The sequence below is a fragment of the Chlamydotis macqueenii genome, chromosome 30 (genome assembly GCF_036417535.1).
Source record: "Chlamydotis macqueenii isolate bChlMac1 chromosome 30, bChlMac1.mat, whole genome shotgun sequence".
NCBI lineage: Eukaryota > Metazoa > Chordata > Aves > Otidiformes > Otididae > Chlamydotis > Chlamydotis macqueenii.
Window position 1 is genome coordinate 752260 of NC_141585.1, and position 19069 is coordinate 771328.

Below are 19069 nucleotides of genomic sequence, written 5' to 3' on the forward strand. Positions count from 1 at the left end.
TCAGCTCCAGCGGCGCAAACCGCACCCAACCCGCCCCAGCGGCGGTGAGTTTTGCTCACAGGGGGAAGTTGAACTCTGTGGAAGAAACGGGGCCGCAAGCTCCACCGCTTCTCTTGGCGCCAGCAAGAAGACTGCGCCGATAACGCGCCCGCAAGCACGGGGCTTGGCCACGGGCCATGGAAATGCCACCGAAAGCCAGCGCGGGGTTTCGGGAAGGGAAAAAAACCACCCAGGGCAGGCGTTTACAGGACAGCCGCGGCGCCTCGGGGCCAGCTCCGCGGCCGGGGCCGGAAAGCAGCCGGTTCGTTGTGCAACCTCACCGGTTTCACATCTCCCTCGGCACAAGCGCGGGTTTGCTTCTGTCCCACGAGCGCTTTTTAAACCAAAGGGGGCTTTTCCATCCGGCAGCCAGGAATTCCCCGCACCGGGATCCCCGTTCCATCCCCGGACCGCGCGCCGACGGGATGTTCCCCCAGCGCTGGGACACTCCCAGGACTGCGGGGAAGGCGGCGGCGATTACTTGTGAAATTTGAGGGTGAAGTTCTTGTAGCCGCGATCCAGCTCGGGGGGAAGGGGCTGCGGGTCCTCGGGGTTCACTCCCAGGCAGTCTGCAGGGAGGGAGAAGCTCCTTCAGGGAAGCCCAAGACCCAAACTCCTCGGACCCTCTCAAACCCAGGGACGAGGATAAAAAAAACAAACCAAAAAAAAAACCAAACCCCAAGTCCCCAGGAGCCAACGGGACAGGGAATTCCAGTCACGCCGTCCCCAAAACCCACCGGTGACAATCTTGGGGTCGATGTTGAAGGTGTCGTTGGCCGGGTCGATGCGTCCTTTCCGGAAATACTGCTGGCACAGCATGAGGGCCGACCGGTTGCCTCCGCTCTCCCCCTGCACGTAGGCGTAGCGGCCGATGGTCTCGTGGGAATGGCCAAGTACTGGAGAAGGAGGTGACCTCAGCGGCTGGACGCGGCCCCGAGCCACCTCCGCGTCCCTCTCCGCCCGCGGATTTCACCTTCTCCACGGCGTAAAACACGCGGTCGTAGAGGTCGCGTTGCGTGTAGACGGGGGAGAGGCGTGAGTCGTCCGCGCCGTCCACGTAGTCCTTCAGGAAGAGGTGTTTGAAGGCGATGGTGTTGTCTCCTTGAACGTCACCACCATCTGGTTGCTGAGCCCAAAGAGGATGAGCTGAGGGACGAAGGAGACCACGATTAAATCCCTGCCCCGGCAGCTCCACAAACAATGAGACCACAGCCCAAAACGCAGCCGTTTCACCCCAAAACTGGTCTCAGGAGGCAAAAACATCATCACCCCACGCTTAGGTGGCTCCAAGAAGACCTGGGCCAGCTAGCACGTCCCCGAGGTTGTCCCCATCTCCACCCGGTTGCCTCCAAACTCTTAAGCTGGCTGATTTCCTGCAGGAAAGCTCTCCCACTGCAGACGGAGTGGAGGACAAAATCCTTGGGGACACGGATGTGTCCCACCACACATGGGAGAGGACAATCTCCTCGGGGACATGGATGTGTCCCACCACACATGGGAGAGGACAATCTCCTCGGGGACATGGATGTGTCCCACCACACACTGGAGATGACAGTCTCCTTGGCAACACACACACACGTGTGTCCCACAAAGCACAGGGGAGGACAATCTCCTTGGGGACACACGCGTGTCCCACCACAGACAGGGAGGACAGTCTCCTTGGGGACACGCGTGTGTCCCACCACAGACAGGGAGGACAGTCTCCTTGGGGACACGCGTGTGTCCCACCACAGACAGGGAGGACAGTCTCCTTGGGGACACGTAGACGTCCCCCTCGGTGCCACCAAACACCCTGGGAACACAACGACCGAGCGGAGCTGCCCTTCCCCCGCTTCGTCAGCGGTTCTCCTTCCCCGCGCGCTCCAAACCCCTCCCCATGCCGGTAATTAGCTCGTGCCGGTAATTAGCTCGTGTTCATCAACACGAGACGCCGCCGCTCATTAGCGCTGCTCGTTAGCCGGGCCAGGGCAGGGGTGACACCCTGGAGCTGCTCCCCGCCGGGCGGGGTGCGGGCAGCGGGGCTGCGCTGAGAAGTTTGGGGGGGCCCCGCGTCCCGATCCCCCCGCCGGGAGGGGGGCGTCACATGTCACCCACGCGTCACCGCTTCCTCCGCGCCGCGTGACCGCGGCCTGGCGGCTCCCGGGGGATTCTTCCGCGCCCAGCCGGGAGCCAGCGGCACCCTGGGGCGTGGGGGGGTGTCCTTTCTGACCCCCTCTTTTTTTGGGGGACACCCCTGTATGCGTCCCCAAGGACATGTCACCAGGGTAACCCCAACAGACGCACCCCCCCCCCCGGTGACCTCTCCTGGGTCCCCCGCTGTCCCCAAACACCCCCCCAGTGTCCCCAAACTCCATTCCCCTCCCCAGCGACACACAGTCCCCCCTCCCCCCAAAACGCCCGGCGTGCCCCCCGATGTCCCCAGGCCTGGCTGAGGGTGTCCCCTCCCACGTCCCCCTGCCCCCTGCCCACCTCAGAGGTCACCTCCTGTTCCCAGGGCGCCGGTGTCATTGTCACCCCCCCAATTTCCCATGCCCCTGCCGTCCCCCCTGCCCACCACCCCTCAGTGCCACCCTGGTGTGTCCCCCCTCGCTGTCCCCGTGTCCCACGGGACCCCCTCCCCAGCGCCCCTGTCCCTAGCGTCCCCTGTCCCCTCTCCCCAGCGCTCCCCTGTCCCAGGACCCTCCCCAGTGTCCCCACGTCCCAGAGCCACCCCTCCCCGGTGTCGCCATGTCCCAGGGCCACCCTTGTCCCAGGTCACCCCCTCCCCGGTGTCCCGGTCCCCACCCCGGTGTCCCCATGTCCCAGGGCTGCCCCTCCCCGGTGTCCCGGTCCCCTCCTCGGCATCCCCATGTCCCAGGCCACCCCTACCCGGTGTCCCCGTGTCCCAGGGCCACTCTTATCCCAGGCCACCCCACCCCCAGTGTCCCTGACCCCCCCCCCGGTGTCCCTGTCCCCTCCCCGGTGTCCCCATGTCCCAGGCCACCCCCCCGCCGGTGTCCCTGACCCCTCCCCAGTGTCCCTGACCCCCCCCCCGGTGTCCCTGTCCCCTCCCCGGTGTCCCCATGTCCCAGGCCACCCCCCCCCCGGTGTCCCTGACCCCTCCCCGGTGTCCCTGACCCCTCCCCGGTGTCCCCAGGCCCAGGCCACCCCCTCCTCATTGTCCCCATGTCCTAGGGCCACCCCTACCCGGTGTCCCCAGCTCCCAGGCCACCCCCCCCGGTGTCCCTGACCCCTCCCCGGTGTCCCCGTGTCCCAGGCCTCCCCCCCCCCGGTGTCCCTGACCCCCCCCGGTGTCCCTGACCCCCCCCCGCTGTCCCCAGCTCCCAGGCCTCCCCCCCCCGGTGTCCCTGACCCCCCCCCGGTGTCCCCAGCTCCCAGGCCTCCCCCCCCCGGTGTCCCTGACCCCCTCCGCTGTCCCCAGCTCCCAGGCCACCCCCCCCGGTGTCCCTGACCCCCCCCGGTGTCCCCGTGTCCCAGGCCACCCCCCCCGGTGTCTCTGACCCCCCCCCCGGTGTCCCCAGCTCCCAGGCCACCCCCCCTGGTGTCTCTGACCCCCCCCGGTGTCCCTGACCCCCCCCGGTGTCCCCGTGTCCCTGTCCCCCCCCCCGGTGTCCCTGACCCCCCCCGGTGTCCCCGTGTCCCAGGCCTCCCCCCCCCCGCTGTCCCTGACCCCCCCCGGTGTCCCCGTGTCCCTGTCCCCCCCCCCGGTGCCCCCCGCTGTCCCCACACCTGGACGGTGACGAGCAGGATCTTGGCCAGCTGCAGCCCCAGCTTGACGGGCCGCCGGCCGCGGGCGCGGTACTTGTCGCAGGGGCTCATGAAGAAATACTTGAGGCGGCGGCGCAGCTCCTCCTCCTCCGCCGCCACCGGAGGCTCCGCGGTGCCGTAGGCGGGGCCGCGGCCCAGCAGCCGCTCCGTTTCTGGCGGGGCGGGGGGGGAACGGCCGTTAACGGGCGGGGTTCACCGGTGCGCCCCCCCCCGCCCATCCCGGTCCCCGCTCGCCGCTCACCCGACGGAGCCGCCATCGCGCCGCCGCAGCGCGGCTTCGGCCGCCCGCCTCACGTGACCGGAAGGCCCCGCCCACCCCGTCCCCGCAGCTCGTAGCCGCGCCCCGTTCGCCTTGGCCACGCCCACTCCCCCGCCCAGGGTGCTGTGGCCACGCCCATTACCCCGGTCGTGGCCACGCCCTCTCCCTCCCCTGCCTGCGCCAGGGCGGGGACACGTGACATGGGGGGACATGGGGACACGTGACATGGGGGGACATGGGGACACGTGACATGGGGGGACATGGGGACACGTGGGGTGGGGGACATGGGGACACGTGACATGGGGGGACACGGGGACACGTGACATGGGGGGACATGGGGGGACATGGGGACACGTGACATGGGGGGACATGGGGACATGTGGGGTGGGGGGACATGGGGACACGTGACATGGGGGGGACATGGGGACACGTGGTGTGGGGGGACACAGGGACACGTGACATGGGGGGACATGGGGACATGTGGGGTGGGGGGACACGGGGACACGTGACATGGGGGACATGGGGACACGTGACATGGGGGGACATGGGGACATGTGGGGTGGGGGGACATGGGGACACGTGACATGGGGGGACATGGGGACACATGACATGGGGGGACATGGGGACATGTGGTGTGGGGGACATGGGGATACGTGGTGTGGGGGGACATGGGGACACGTGACATGGGGGGACATGGGGACACGTGACATGGGGGGACATGGGGACATGTGGGGTGGGGGGACACGGGGACACGTGACATGGGGGGACATGGGGACACGTGACATGGGGGGGGACATGGGGACACGTGACATGGGGGGACATGGGGACACGTGGGGTGGGGGGGACATGGGGACACGTGACATGGGGGGACATGGGGACACGTGGGGTGGGGGGACACGGGGCTACGTGACATGGGGGGACATGGGGACACGTGGGGTGGGGGGACACGGGGACACGTGACATGGGGGACATGGGGACACGTGACATGGGGGGACATGGGGACATGTGGGGTGGGGGGACATGGGGACACGTGACATGGGGGGACATGGGGACACATGACATGGGGGGGGACATGGGGACACGTGACATGGGGGGGACATGGGGACACGTGGGGTGGGGGGACATGGGGACACGTGACATGGGGGGGACACGGGGCTACGTGACATGGGGGGACATGGGGACACGTGGTGTGGGGGAACATGGGGACACGTGACATGGGGGGGACACGGGGACATGTGGTGTGGGGGGACACAGGGACACGTGGGGTGGGGGGACACGGGGACACGTGACATGGGGGGACATGGGGACATGTGGTGTGGGGGGACACAGGGACACGTGGGGTGGGGGGACACGGGGACACGTGACATGGGGGGACATGGGGACATGTGGTGTGGGGAGACATGGCCATGGATGGAGCACGTGACATGGGGCCATGGATGGGGACATGGCCATGGGGGGGGATATGTGACATGGGGGGACATGGGGACACGTGGGGTGGGGGGACACGGGGACGTGTGACATGGGGACGTGGCCATGGACGGGGACATGCGGTGTGGGGGATGTGTCCATACCAGAATGGTGGCACATGACATGGAGGGGACATGTCCATGGATGGGGACACGTGGCGTGCAGGGACATGTCCACGCCAGGATGGTGACATGTGGCCCAGGAGCCATGTCCATGGATGGTGACATGTGGCCCAAGGGACGTGTCCACACCAGAATGGTGACATGTGGCCCAGGGGACGTGTCCATGGATGGTGACATGTGGCCCAGGAGCCATCTCCACGCCAGGATGGTGACATGTGGCCCAGGGGATGTGTCTACACTAGGATAGTGACATGTGGCCCAGGAGCCATGTCCACGCCAGGATGGTGACGTGTGGCATGGGGTGACGTGTCCACGGATGGCGATACGTGGCATGGAGGAACATACCCACACCAAGAGAGTGACATGTGGCCCAGGGGACATGTCCGTGGACGGTGACATGAGGCATGGAGGGACACGTCCATCCCACGAGGTGGCATGTGATGGAGCAGGACACATCTCCACCACCCTCACCCCGTGCCCCGCCGCACCGCCACGCCATGTCCCCTGCGTGCCACCGTTTATTCACCCACCGCGCAGGGTGTCCCCGTGTCCCTCAGGCCACCTCCGGCAGCGGCTCCAGCACCAACCAGAGCCCGTCCTCGGCGCGCAGGATGAGCTCGGGCTTGCGACGCGGTGGCCGTCCCGCGTCCGGCCGGATGGTGAAGCGCGCAACCGTCAACGCCGCCACCACCTTCAGCTCGGCCATGGCGAAGCTCTGCCCGATGCAGCTCCTGCCACCACCACGTCCCCTCTGTCACCTCCGCGAGGGGGGACGCAGGGGACAGCAGACCCCCACCTCGAGTCCCCATGGGTGGTGGAGCGGATGGTGGAACATCTCCAAAATGCAAGGACGGTGTTGTCCCCGTGACGCCCGAACGTCACAGCTGGGGGACAACCGCCCCACCCCGAACCCAACCAGGCTGAGGAGGTGACACGTGGGACACCCGCGTCCCCACCATGGCTCACCTGGGACCGGCGGAGAAAGGGATGAAGGCCAACGGGGACCGACCTTGGCTGTTCTCCGGGCTGAACCTCAGCGGGTTGTAGACCTGGGGTGACACAGACGCCGTCACGCCGCGGGGACCTGGTTGTCCCTACTCGTGGGGTGACATCCTGCTGTCCCACGGTGACGTCGGGGTGGGTGCCACCGGGGTCAAGCGGCTCCACCTGGGGCTCAGGCCAGATATCCGGGTTGTGGTGGGTCCCGTAGATGCTCATCGCGCAGACAGTCCCTGGTGAGACGGCAACGGACGCCTTAGGGACAGGGACGAGGAGAGGTGGTGACACTGGGGACATCTTGGACCCCGGGCGAGCCGCGTACCCTTGGGGATGACGCATCCGTCGCGCAGGACGATGTCCTCGGTGCAGCACCGGGACACGCTGGTGACGGGGGGATGCAGGCGCAGGCTCTCCTTGATGCACATGGTGGTGAAGGGCAGGCTGGACAGGTCCTCCCTGGTGGCAAGGGACAGTGGCACCCGCGTCCCCCAGGCCAAGCGGCCGGGGTGGGGAGGGGACACCGGTGACCGCTCACCATTGGATCTCCTCCGCGTCCCTGCCCTTGAGGAGCTCGCGGACCTCCTGGCGACACCGCTCCTGGTAGTGGGGGTGGTGGGCCAGGTTGTAGAGCAGCCAGGCCAAGGCGCTGGCCGTCGTGTCGTGGCCTGCGGGGACACGGGGTGAGCGAGGGGACAGCCCCGTCCCCGTCCCCCACGGCGCCCGGTGGCTCGCCCTCACCCCCGAACATGAAGGTTTCAGCCTCGGCCGAGATGTCCTCATCCGACAGGGTGTTGCCATCCTTGTCCTGCAAGGGTGAGCGCGGCCACCAAGGGGCCCTCCTGGGCCACCAGCCTATGGCCAATTCTTCCCATGACCACCACTGTCCCCAATGGCCACCATCCTAGGGCCAACCTTTTCCATGGCCATCACCATCTCCCTATGGCCACCACCCTACAACCAGCCCCTCCGTGGTCATCATGGTTCTCTTGATCACCACCACCAACCTCTGGCCACCAACCTATGGCCAACCTTCCCTGTGGCTACCACCATGCTGCTCTGGCCACCACCCTATGGCCAACATGGCCACCACCAAGCCCCTACAGCCACCACCCTACGGCCAACCTCTCCCATGGCCACCATCATCCCCTTGGCGACCACACCACCACTAGGGCCACCACCCTACAGCCAACCTCTCCCATGGCCACCACCATCCCCTTGGTGACCACCACGCTGCTACAGCCACCACCCTACGGCCAACCTCTCCCATGGTCACCACCATCCCCTTGGTGACCACCACGCTGCTACAGCCACCACCCTACGGCCAACCTCTCCTGTGGCCACCACCACCCCCTTGGCCACCACCATGCCACTATGGCCACCACCACACCACTACAGCCACCACCCTACGACCAACGTCTCCCACGGCCACCACCACCCCGTTGGCCACCACCCTACGGCCAACCCTCCCCATGGCCACGCCAATGCTACCTTAGCGAGCAGCAGAAGGTCAATGAAGTCCATCCTCCGTCCCCGGCGGTTCTCCAGCCAGGCCTCGTGGCCGAGCCGGTGGAGGGCCTGGCGCCGGCGCTGCACCACGGCGGCGGTGAAGCCATGCACGGCGGCGCAGGCCCGGGCGAAGCGGCGCCCGTCGGCCGAGAGGCGGTAGAGCCAGGCCGGGTGGTGGAGCAGGCGGTGGTGACGTCTCACCACCAAGGCGCTCAGCTCCAGGATGGCCTTGATGTACTCGCTGGGTCGCCTGCGGGGCACCGGGGACGGCTGGGACGGCCACCCTGGGCCACCGGGACGGGGTGAGGGGGGTCCCTGGCGGGGCCCCGGGGGGGTGGGGGGGGCTCACTCCTGGCAGCCGCTCTCGTGGCTGAAGATGCATTTTTGGAGGGCGTCCAGGGTGAGGAGGCCGAGCTGCTCCTGCACCTCCAGCCCCACCGCGCCCCCCGCCGCCCGCGCCGCCGCCCGCCACTTGGCCTGCGCAGAGGGGCGGCTGGGTGGGGGGGGTCGGGGTCTGGGTGCGGGTGGGGGTCGGGGCGCAGGACACGAGTTGGGGGTCTGGGGGCTGGTGGGGGTCTGGATGCCAGCAGGGGTGGGGGTCTGGGGTGGGTGGGGGTCAGGGTCTGGGGGCGGGTGGGGGTCAGGGTGCAGGACAGGGGTTGGGATTTGGGGGCTCATGGAGGTCTGGGTGCAGGACAAGGCTTGGGGTCTGGGTGCTGGTGGGGGTCTGGGTGCAGGACATGGTGGGGGTCTGGGTTCCGGCAGGGGTGGGGGTCTGGGTGCAGGACATGGTGGGGGTCTGGGTTCCGGCAGGGGTGGGGGTCTGGGTGCAGGACATGGTGGGGGTCTGGGTTCCGGCAGGGGTGGGGGTCTGGGTGCAGGACATGGTGGGGGTCTGGGTTCCGGCAGGGGTGGGGGTCTGGGTGCAGGACATGGTGGGGGTCTGGGTTCCGGCAGGGGTGGGGGTCTGGGTGCAGGACATGGTGGGGGTCTGGGTTCCGGCAGGGGTGGGGGTCTGGATGCAGGACATGGTGGGGGTCTGGGTTCCGGCAGGGGTGGGGGTCTGGGTGCAGGACATGGTGGGGGTCGGGGCGCAGGCCAGGATTCGGGCGGGGCGGCGGGCGCTCACGTGCAGGACGCGGGTGCTCTGGTTGAAGACGCCCAGGTAGGACTGGAGGACGTCCCCGTGGAAGGCGGGCGCCAGCAGGCGCCGGTGCCGAGCCCACTTCTGCCCCCCGCTCAGCAGCAGCCCGTCCCCTGCGGGGAGACACCCGGCTCCGTCCCCAGGGCACCCATGGGTGCCCCCCCACCCGTCCTGCCACCCCCCAGCACCCGCTCACCCAGCCAGGGCTTGAGGAAGCCGTAGAAGAACTGGTCCTTGGGGGCGACGAAGGCTGGGGGGAGAAGGGAGGGGGACGTGGGGACGGGTGCCACCAGGGTGGCATCAGGTCCCCACAGGGGCTTGCAGGGAGGGTGGGGTCCCTAGGGAGAGCGGACGCCCCGTCTGCACCCATAACCACCACAGGATGGGGTTTGGGGTGCAACTGGGCCACCCAGCTGGCCGTGGTGACACCTCTGGGGAGCCTTGGGGACCCTCAAGGACAGGTTGGTGGCCACCGTGACATGGGCATTTGGGTTGGCCATAGGTCACACATTTCGGTGACCCTGGTGACCCTCCAGGACAACTTGGTGGCCACTACATCATGGGCATTTGGGCACTCACTGGACCAGCCATGGGTGACCCTGGTGACCCTCAAGGACAGGTTGGTGGCCACCACGACATGGGCATTTGGCTTGGCCATAGGTCACACCTTTGGGTGGCCTTGATGACCCTCCAGGACAAGTTGGTGGCCACCATGGCATGGACATTTGGGCATTCACTGGATTGGCCAAGGATGACACATTTGGGTGGCCCTGGGGACCCCGAAGGACAGGTTGGTGGCCACCGTGAGATGGCATTTGGGTCGGCCGCTGGTCACACCTTTGGGTGGCTCCAGGGACCCTCAAGATCAGGTTGGTGGCCACCACAAGATGGATGCCCGTGGCCAGGTTACCGGGCCAGCCACCTTTGGGTGGCCCTGGGGACAGGTTGGTGGCCCTCGTGTCCCCACCTGAGGCCAGGAGGACGGAGCGGAGGGTGTCGGGGTGGAAGAGGATGACGATGGGCGTCCACGGCGAGAGCCACCACACGCAGCTGTGCCGGTGCTGGGCCACCACCTCGTCCACCTGCTGCAGCCCCTCCTCCGTGCTCTTCGCCTGCGCCGCGGGGCACCGGGGGCTCGGTGACAGGGTTGGGGACACCCGTGTCCCCAGGGTGACGGCCGGCTCGGGGACACGCTGACGTGCCAGCGCCGTGTCCCTGCTGTCACCCCCCTCGAGGTGCCACCGCCCTGTCTCCACCGTCGCCTCTCGGGTGCCACCATCACCCCCTCGCTGTCACCCACTCCACGTGCCACCCCCCTGTCCCCCCCAGGGCCACCATCTGTCCCCACTGTCCCCCCTCCTAAGTGCCATCATCCCCACCTAAGTGTCCCCGTCACCTCCCCACGTGCCACCACCCTGTCCCTGCCACTCCCCAGGCGCCACCCCCTGTCCCCTCTGTCCCCCATCCTGGGTGCCACCCCCTGTCCCTGCTGTCCCCCCCGGTGCCACGCCCCTGTCCCCTCTGTCCCCCATCCTGGGTGCCACCCCCCTGTCCCCTCTGTCCCCCATCCTGGGTGCCACCCCCCTGTCCCTGCTGTCCCCCCCAGGTGCCGCCCCCCCGCCCCCCCATCCCCCATCCTGTGTGTCACTGCACTGTCCAGGTGCCGCCCCCCCGTCCCCCCTGTCCCCCCAACTGCCACCATCCTGCTACTGCTGTCCCCCCCCAGGCACCACCCCCTGTCCCCGCTGTCCCCCCCCAGGCGCCACCCCCTGTCCCCGCTGTCCCCGCCGGTGCCACGCCCCGGTGCCACCCGTGTCCCCTCACCATGCCGGTGTGACCCAGCAGCCAGCTGCGCCAGGGCGGCCGGGGGAAGCGGCGCAGGCGGTGGCAGCGGCGCCGGAAGCGGGTGACAACGGCCACCGCGGCCGCAGCCGGCGCAGCAGCAGGGCCAGCAGCGGGGCGCCCACGGCCACCGCGCCCAGGGGGCCCAGCGGCCAGGCCTCCGCCATGGCACCGGGGGTCAAAGGTCAGCCCAGGGCGTGGCCGCGGCGCCGCGGCGTCACGTGTCCCCGCGTGTCATCGTGCGCGTCCTGGTGGCTTCACGCCCTGACATGTGTCCCTGCGGCACACGCACACACACCCACACGCGTGAACACGCACACGCGTCCTTTGCTTGCGTGCACATGCCAATGCACACGGGCACACACGTACCCACACGCCCTGTGTATGCCCCCACACACGCACCGTGTACACACACACGCACATGCACACACACGCATGTATGCACACACACTCTATGCACACATATATGTATGAACACACACCTTGTGTACATGCACATGCGTGCACATATGCACATCTCCCTGTGCACACACGTATGTATGCACACGTATATACCCACATGCATGTATGCAGGCACATGTAGACACGTGCACACAGGCCCACACAATTTGCGTGCTTACACACACCCCATTGCATGCACACCATGCACAAGCACATGCACACATGTGTGCACACATGTACGTGTCTTGCGCACTCACCCCCATGCACACACACATGTACATGCATGTAGCCCCTTCCCAGCCCTCCTGACACACGTGTGTGCACCGCCATGCACACATGTGCTGCAGAATGGCCCTGCCAGAAGCGCCCACATAACACACACGTGTGCCACCCTGACACACCCTCCGCTGCCCATGTCCTGTGTCCCGTGTGCCGTGTCCCGTCCCCCGCCCCCGGGACCAAAGTCCGGCGAGGCCGCGCCGCGGGACGCAGCGACGGGCGTCGTGTCCTGCGCCATGCTCCCGTGGCTCTTCGTGGTGCTGAGCGTCTGCGCCCAGCCCGGCACAGGTAGGCACACGCCACAACACGCCATGAAAGGCCACCACATGCCACAACACCCCACGACACGCCAGAACATGCCACAACGTGCTACAACAGCCCACTTCACGCTATACCATGCCACGATATGCTACAACGCACCATGGCGTGCCACAACATCGCACAGCACAACACCCCGCAACATGTTACAACACGCAGCAACACTCCATGACACACCACAACATGCTAAGACTCCCCACAACATGCCATGACATGCCACAACACGCTAAGATACCCCACAGCACGCTACAACACACCACAACACCCCACAATACAGCACAACACACCCCGGCGTGCAGCCACATGCAACAACACGCCCCAGCACGCCACCACACGCGTGTGGCAACCACAGGGGCTTCTCCGAGTCCTTTTTGGGCCAAAATGGCTCCCGTTGCATTTTTCCCCTAATTAGGGGGATTTTAGCCCAAATTTGTGCCCGCATGGCTGGGAGGGGGGGGACGACAGCAGGGTGGCGGTGGGGCAGCACCCAATTTTGGGTGCGTCTGGCTTTGGGTGCTGGGGGTGGGTGCCGTCGCCCTGATTTGGGGTGGTTTTGCCCTTTTTTTTGGGGTGCTTTTGCCATTTTTTGGGAAGTTCTCTTCCTGTTTTGGGTGCAGGCACCCAGTTCTGGGTGCTATTTTTGGGAGGGTGCTTTCGCCTTTTTTTGGGTGCTTGCATCCCATCCTGTCCGCTTCAGTCCTGATTTTGGGGCGTTTTCACCCCGGTTTGGGTGCTTTTGCCCCTTTCTGGGTGCTCTCACCCCGGTTTGGGTGCTCCCGTCCCGGTTTGGGTGCCCCGGTCCCGTTTCGGGCTGTTTCCTCCCGGTTTGGGTGCCCCGGTCCCGTTTCGGGCTGTTTCCTCCCGGTTTGGGTGCCCCGGTCCCGTTTTGGGCTGTTTCCTCCCGGTTTGGGTGCCCCGGTCCCGTTTCGGGCTGTTTCCTCCCCGTTTGGGTGCCCCGGTCCCTGTTTGGGTGCTCCCGTCCCGGTTTGGGTGCCCCGGTCCCGTTTTGGGCTGTTTCCTGTCCCGGTTTGGGTGCCCCGGTCCCGTTCCGGGCTGTTTCCTCCCCGTTTGGGTGCCCCGGTCCCGGTTTGGGTGCTCCCGTCCCGGTTTGGGTGCCCCGGTCCCGTTTTGGGCTGTTTCCTGTCCCGGTTTGGGTGCCCCGGTCCCGTTCCGGGCTGTTTCCTCCCGGTTTGGGTGCCCCGGTCCCGGTTTGGGTGCTCCCGTCCCGGTTTGGGTGCCCCGGTCCCGTTTCGGGCTGTTTCCTCCCCGTTTGGGTGCCCCGGTCCCAGTTTGGGTGCTCCCGTCCCGGTTTGGGTGCCCCGGTCCCGTTCCGGGCTGTTTCCTCCCGGTTTGGGTGCCCCGGTCCCGGTTTGGGTGCCCCGGTCCCGTTCCGGGCTGTTTCCTCCCGGTTTGGGTGCCCCGGTCCCGGTTTGGGTGCCCCGGTCCCGTTCCGGGCTGTTTCCTCCCGGTTTGGGTGCCCCGGTCCCTGTTTGGGTGTCCCAGTCCCGGTTTGGGTGCCCCGGTCCCGTTCCGGGCTGTTTTCTCCCCGTTTGGGTGCCCCGGTCCCGGTTTGGGTGCTCCCGTCCCGGTTTGGGTGCCCCGGTCCCGTTCCGGGCTATTTCCTCCCCGTTTGGGTGCCCCGGTCCCGGTTTGGGTGCTCCCGTCCCGGTTTGGGTGCCCCGGTCCCGTTCCGGGCTGTTTCCTCCCCGTTTGGGTGCCCCGGTCCCGTTCCGGGCTGTTTCCTCCCGGTTTGGGTGCCCCGGTCCCGTTCCGGGCTGTTTTCTCCCCGTTTGGGTGCCCCGGTCCCGGTTTGGGTGCTCCCGTCCCGGTTTGGGTGCCCCGGTCCCGTTCCGGGCTGTTTCCTCCCGGTTTGGGTGCGCTCACCCTTCCCCTGGGTGCGGGCGCCCTCCTCTGGGGGCTTTCGCTTTGCTCGGGGTGCGTTCACCCAGTTTTAGGTGGATTCACCCTGTTTTGGGTCCTTCCGCCCCGTTTTGGGTGCTCCCCCCCCCCCCCCGTTTTGGGTGCTTTCACCCTGTTTTGGGTGCGTTTCCTCTTTTTTTTTTTTTTCCTGCTTTCACCCCCTTTTTTGGGTGCATTCACCCTGTTTTGGATCCTTTCATCCTGTGTCGGGTGCATTTGCCCTGGTTTGGGTGCTTTTGCCCTTTTCTGGGTGCTTCCCCCCCTGTTTTGGGTGCTTTCACCCTGTTCTGGGTGCTTCCCCCCCCCGCCCCCCCGTTTTGGGTGCTTTCGCCCTGCTTTCAGTGCTTTCACCCCTGCTTTGGATGCTTTCACCCTGTTTTGGGTGCTTTCACCCTTTTCTGGGTGCTTCCACCCCCCGTTTTAGGTGCATTCACCCTGTTTTGGGTCCTTCCGCCCCGTTTTGGGTGCATTTGCCCCTTTCTGGGTGCTACCCCTCCTCTTTTGGGTGCTGTCACCGTTTTAGATCCTTTCACCCAATTTTGGGGGCATTCACCCCATTTCAGGTCCTTTCGCCCCGTTTCGGGTGCGTTCATCCCACTCCAAGCCCCCTCACCCGTCCCGGGGCGCTCCAGCCACCCCTGGGTGCCCCTCCGCCCCCTCCCACGTCCCCGTCCCCCCCAGGCGTCCCACCACGCCGCATGGACTCCGTGGTTCGGATCGTGGAAGCCCTCGAGTCGACCAACGGCGGCTTCGCCGGCGCGGTGCCGGAGCTGGCGCGGGCGCTGGGCGGCTGCGGCACCCCGGGGTGCCGGGCGGTGCTGGGTGAGCCCCCCGACGTCCCGCCGGCCCCTCCGACGCTCAGCGACGAGCAGTGGCTGCTCTTCTCCCGACTCCTCCGCCACGACGCCGCGGCGCCCGAGCGCGGCGCGGTGCTGGCGCCCGACGGCTCCACCGTGGCCCTCGGCCCCCTCCTCGCCGGCGTGGAGGTTGGGCTCAAGCGGGCGGCGGGGCGGCCGCTCCCCACCCTCGAGCCCCCCGTGGACGCACTCTACGCCGTCACCATCACCGAGGCTTTGGGGACGTCCTTCCTCTTGGCTCGCGACGGCCACCGAGCCACGCTGGGGCCCGGCGGCTGTTGGGATGACGTGGATGACCCCCAAAACTACACCCTGTTGGGACCCCCCTCACCCATCCCTGACGCCGTCGCCAACGGGGCGATGGATGGGGTGCTGTTGGGTGCCCACCTGGCCCAAGCACCCGTCCCGCTTGCCGACCTTCTCCGGGCCTACTACGGGACAGGCAACGGCACGGAGAAGGGGCGCCCACCCAGCAGCTATCGGCGGCGAGATTTCGGGGTGCTGACGGGGCCGGGGAAGCTGGAGGAGGAGGTGGCGGCGATGCTGAGGGTGCTACGGGTGCTGCCGCCCACCCAGGAGCTCTTGGAGGAGGTGGGGCCGGAGGAGGTGGCAGCCATCGCTCGTCGAGCAGCGCGGGACTTCACCGAGGTCTACGTGGGTAGGGAGGTGGCGCCAGGCGGCGATGTCACATCTGCACCTCCCTCCCCAAAAAATGGGTGGGACGATGGGCGGAGAGGTGCACCCTGGGTAGGGCTGGGGGTCCCAAGTGTCGCCCTAGTGCAGGTGGCACGGGCGGGGGCAGGGGGCGAGCTCTGGGAGCTGACTGGTGAGGTGTGGCCTGGCGTTGCCAGATGCCTCCACATCCCCTTGGTGGACACCACCACATCCCTTGGATGGACAGCGGTGTGTCCCCGTGCTGGACACCAACATGTCCCTTGGGTGGACACCACTGTGTCCCCTGGATAATGGGTCCCTGGACATTGCTTTGGCCCCTGGATGGCCACCACCATGTCACCTGGATGGCCACCACCGTGTCCTCTGCATGGCCACCAATGTGTCCCCTGGACACAGCCATGTCCCCACCCAAGGGACACCCTGAGCAGATGCTCCACGTCCCCTGAACAAGGGGACCCCAGGAGGATGCTGCCACGTCCCAGGCCAAGGGGTTCCTCAACGGGGCAGATGGTCCATGTCCCCGAGACCCCAGAGAGGACGCTGCCACGTCCCCAACGGCCCGTGGGACCAGGCAAGTCCCCTTCCACCGCCTGCTCTCCCTCACAGAGTGTCCGGCCATCGTGCCCCGGTGCATGTGGGGTGCCCGTCCCTACCGGGGCACCCCCAGACCGCTGACCCTTCCCTTGGACTCCGTCTACATCCACCACACCTTCATACCCAGCGCCCCGTGCCGCACCTTCGCCGCCTGCGCCCGCGACATGCGCGCCATGCAGCGCTTCCACCAGGACGCCCGCGGCTGGGACGACATCGGCTACAGGTGAGACTCCGTCCCCGGCGCCTCACCGCGGTGCCCGTCGCCCACCCCCGGGCAGCTCAGGTCGACCCGCGGGTGCTCGCAGCTTCGTGGTGGGGTCGGACGGGTACGTGTACCACGGGCGAGGCTGGCATTGGGTCGGTGCCCACACCAAAGGCTACAACAGCAAAGGCTACGGCGTGGGCTACGTCGGAGACTTCTCGGCCGCCTCGCCGGACCCTGACACCATCGCCCTGGTGCGGGACGGGCTCCTGCCCTGCGCCGTGCGCACCGGGCGGCTCCGCCGGAACTACACCCTACGCGGCCACCGCCAAATGGGTCGCACCGACTGCCCCGGCAACTCCCTCTTCCGTGAGATTGAGACCTGGCACGGCTTCAAGGTGAACACCCAGCTCTGCGGCACCTCCAGGGGCTGGAAGTTGGGTGCTCCCGGTCCGGTCCGGGAGGAAGGGTTGGTGGAGGTGGACGTGGGAGACGATGCTGGAACCGATCGTGGTTTCTTCTCTTCTCTGCAGTGAGGACCAGCCCCGTGGGTCGTGGCCTGGATGGGTGCGGGCAAGGTTGGGTCACAATCTAGGTGGATGCTGGCCTGGTGGGCGACGGTCTGGACGGACCTTGGTCCAACAGAAGTTGGCTTCAACGGATGCCAAGCTGGACGGACCCCGGTCCAGATGGACACCAGTCCCACGGATACCAGGCCAAATGGACCCTGGTCCAGATGGCCACCGGCCCAACAGATGCAAATCCTGATGGATACTGCTCTGGATGGACCCTGGTCCAGATGGCCACCAACCCAACAGATGCCGACCCTGATGGACCCTGGCCCAGAAGGACCCCAGCCTTAAAGGCTACCAGCCTGGACAGATCATGGCCCAGATGGGCACCAGCCCAGAGAGACCCCGGCCCCGCTGGCCCAGCAGGCCACCCTGGTAGCCACAAGCAGCCAGAAGTTCCCTCGCAATAAAGTCAGCGCCAGGACATCAGCTTTGGGTGGTCCCTGGAGACCGAGAGGGAAACTGAGGCACGGGGCAGAGGGTGGCCATAGGAGAGGACTTAAGTGAGGGACCCAGGTGCCTGGGACCTGCTGCAGGGCTGGGTGCTGTGGCACACGTGTGTGCGTGCGCACACGTGTGTCCAAGCAGCACTGTCCCCCCCTTAACTTGGAGACCCCACATGACCCCCAAGGAGACCCTCACACCCAAACCCCACCCTCCTCGAGACGGGCACCCACCCCGTAGGCGGCCACCCAGCCGCACCCCACACCCTGATGCCCAGGTGCTGCCATTTCCTGCATCCGTTCACTCTGAAACCTAATGATGGCGTTTAGGCTGGACGCGTGCAACCGGCCACCGGGGTCCTCGGGCCTCGGCTGCGAGGGCGCTCGGCGTGGGTCACCCCTCTCGACGGGCCCCGAACAGCGGCCGCACGCGAGCCCTGGGCCGAGCTGGGAGCGCAGAGAACATCGCCGGGGCAGAGGCGGAGGTGAGGGTGTGACTGAAACTCCTGCGCGGTCACATGGGGAAGCCAGGGCAGGAACCGGGGCGGCTGAGCCCGGGTGCCGGAGCAGGCGGAGAGCGGCCAAGGTACCGCGGGGGCAGGGGGGCGCGTTTGGGCGGGGGGGGACACACACCGCACGGTGATGCTCCAGCCTCGAGGGTGCGCAGGGGACGCGGGGTGCACCCCGAGGAGCAACGGGTGCCGCAGGGGAGGGAATCGGTGATGGGGTGCTGTAGGGTGCTGCAAGTTGGGGTGAGGACCCAAAAAATGCTGGCAACCCCCCACCCCCCAGGTTTGGGCACGCTTTGCAGCTCGGCTCTAAGGCGCTGGCACCCCTAAATTGGCAGGCACCAAAATTGTGGGTGCCCACAGCCCACTTCCACCCGGGGCTGCGCTGGTGGGTGCCACGGCGGGGAGATACCGGGGTGCCAGTGGCCCCCGTTTACCCCCCACCCTGGCCTGCGCCCACGCATGCACCCGGGGTGCTGGTGGGGTCCCCAGGGCCCCGCGCGCAGCGCAGGGTGCAAGGTGCCGGGAGGAAATGTCGTGGCGGCGCGAGGGGAAACGCGGCTGTGGCGGCAGCGGAAGCATCTCCGGCACCCGCCTGCACCCAGGGCCCAGGCGGTGACGGGCCACCTGCCTCGGGTGTCACCCTGTCCCCGCTGTCACCGTGCCCCGCTGCCACCGAATCCTGATGCTGCTGCGCCCCTGGTGCCACCCATGCCCCGACAGGGATGGGTGCTGTGTGGGGCAGGGCATGGCGGGGGCACCCACTGGGTGCGGGACCACCTCTGTGGGCAGGGGCACCCCAGGGACGTGGGCACCCACAATTTGGGGACCCCTCAGTGGGCAGGGGCACCCTGGGGACATGGGCACCCACAATTTGGGGACCCCTCGGTGGGCAGGGGCACCCCGGGACGTGGGCACCCACAATTTGGGGACCCCTCAGTGGGCAGGGGCACCCCGTGGATGTGGGCACCCACAATTTGGGGACCCCTCAGTGGGCAGGGGCACCCCGGGGACATGGGCACCCACAATTTGGGGACCCCTCAGTGGGCAGGGGCACCCCGGGGACGTGGGCACCCACAATTTGGGGACCTCTCGGAGGGCAGGGGCACCCTG

General features: G+C 67.3%; 3 protein-coding genes across 4 annotated transcripts in view; 1 reads left to right on the forward strand and 2 right to left on the reverse strand.

Moving 5' to 3' along the window:
• The window catches only part of MCOLN1 (mucolipin TRP cation channel 1), an 8352-nt gene extending 4261 nt beyond the window's left edge, over positions 1–4091 (reverse strand). The window contains 7 exon segments of the mRNA XM_086769052.1: positions 521–608; positions 777–917; positions 920–935; positions 1013–1137; positions 1140–1185; positions 3769–3959; positions 4049–4091. Coding sequence (XP_086625178.1) covers positions 521–608; positions 777–917; positions 920–935; positions 1013–1137; positions 1140–1185; positions 3769–3959; positions 4049–4064 — 623 coding nt within the window. The 5' untranslated portion in view covers positions 4065–4091.
• Positions 4092–6155: 2064 nt separating this feature from the next.
• Positions 6156–11313, reverse strand: CYP4F22 (cytochrome P450 family 4 subfamily F member 22). The gene is given in 13 exon segments (XM_086769053.1): positions 6156–6386; positions 6622–6704; positions 6823–6887; positions 6977–7110; positions 7190–7319; positions 7393–7459; positions 8143–8410; positions 8510–8637; positions 9290–9417; positions 9501–9554; positions 10272–10416; positions 11129–11232; positions 11235–11313. Coding segments are annotated over 13 exon segments (1563 nt in total). The 3' UTR covers positions 6156–6208.
• Positions 11314–12060: 747 nt separating this feature from the next.
• On the forward strand, positions 12061–17318 carry PGLYRP2 (peptidoglycan recognition protein 2). Of its 2 annotated transcripts, XM_086769086.1 has the most exons (5): positions 12061–12154; positions 14786–15619; positions 16243–16453; positions 16536–16830; positions 16966–17318. In XM_086769086.1, exons 1-5 carry the CDS (start codon positions 12103–12105, stop codon positions 16966–16968), a joined length of 1395 nt encoding a protein of 464 aa, XP_086625212.1. In that variant the 5' UTR covers positions 12061–12102; the 3' UTR covers positions 16969–17318. The 2 variants fall into 2 exon arrangements, with proteins under 2 accessions (XP_086625212.1, XP_086625213.1); XM_086769087.1 differs by lacking the exon at positions 16966–17318 and having other exon boundaries at positions 16607–16818.
• Positions 17319–19069: the final 1751 nt, after the last annotated feature.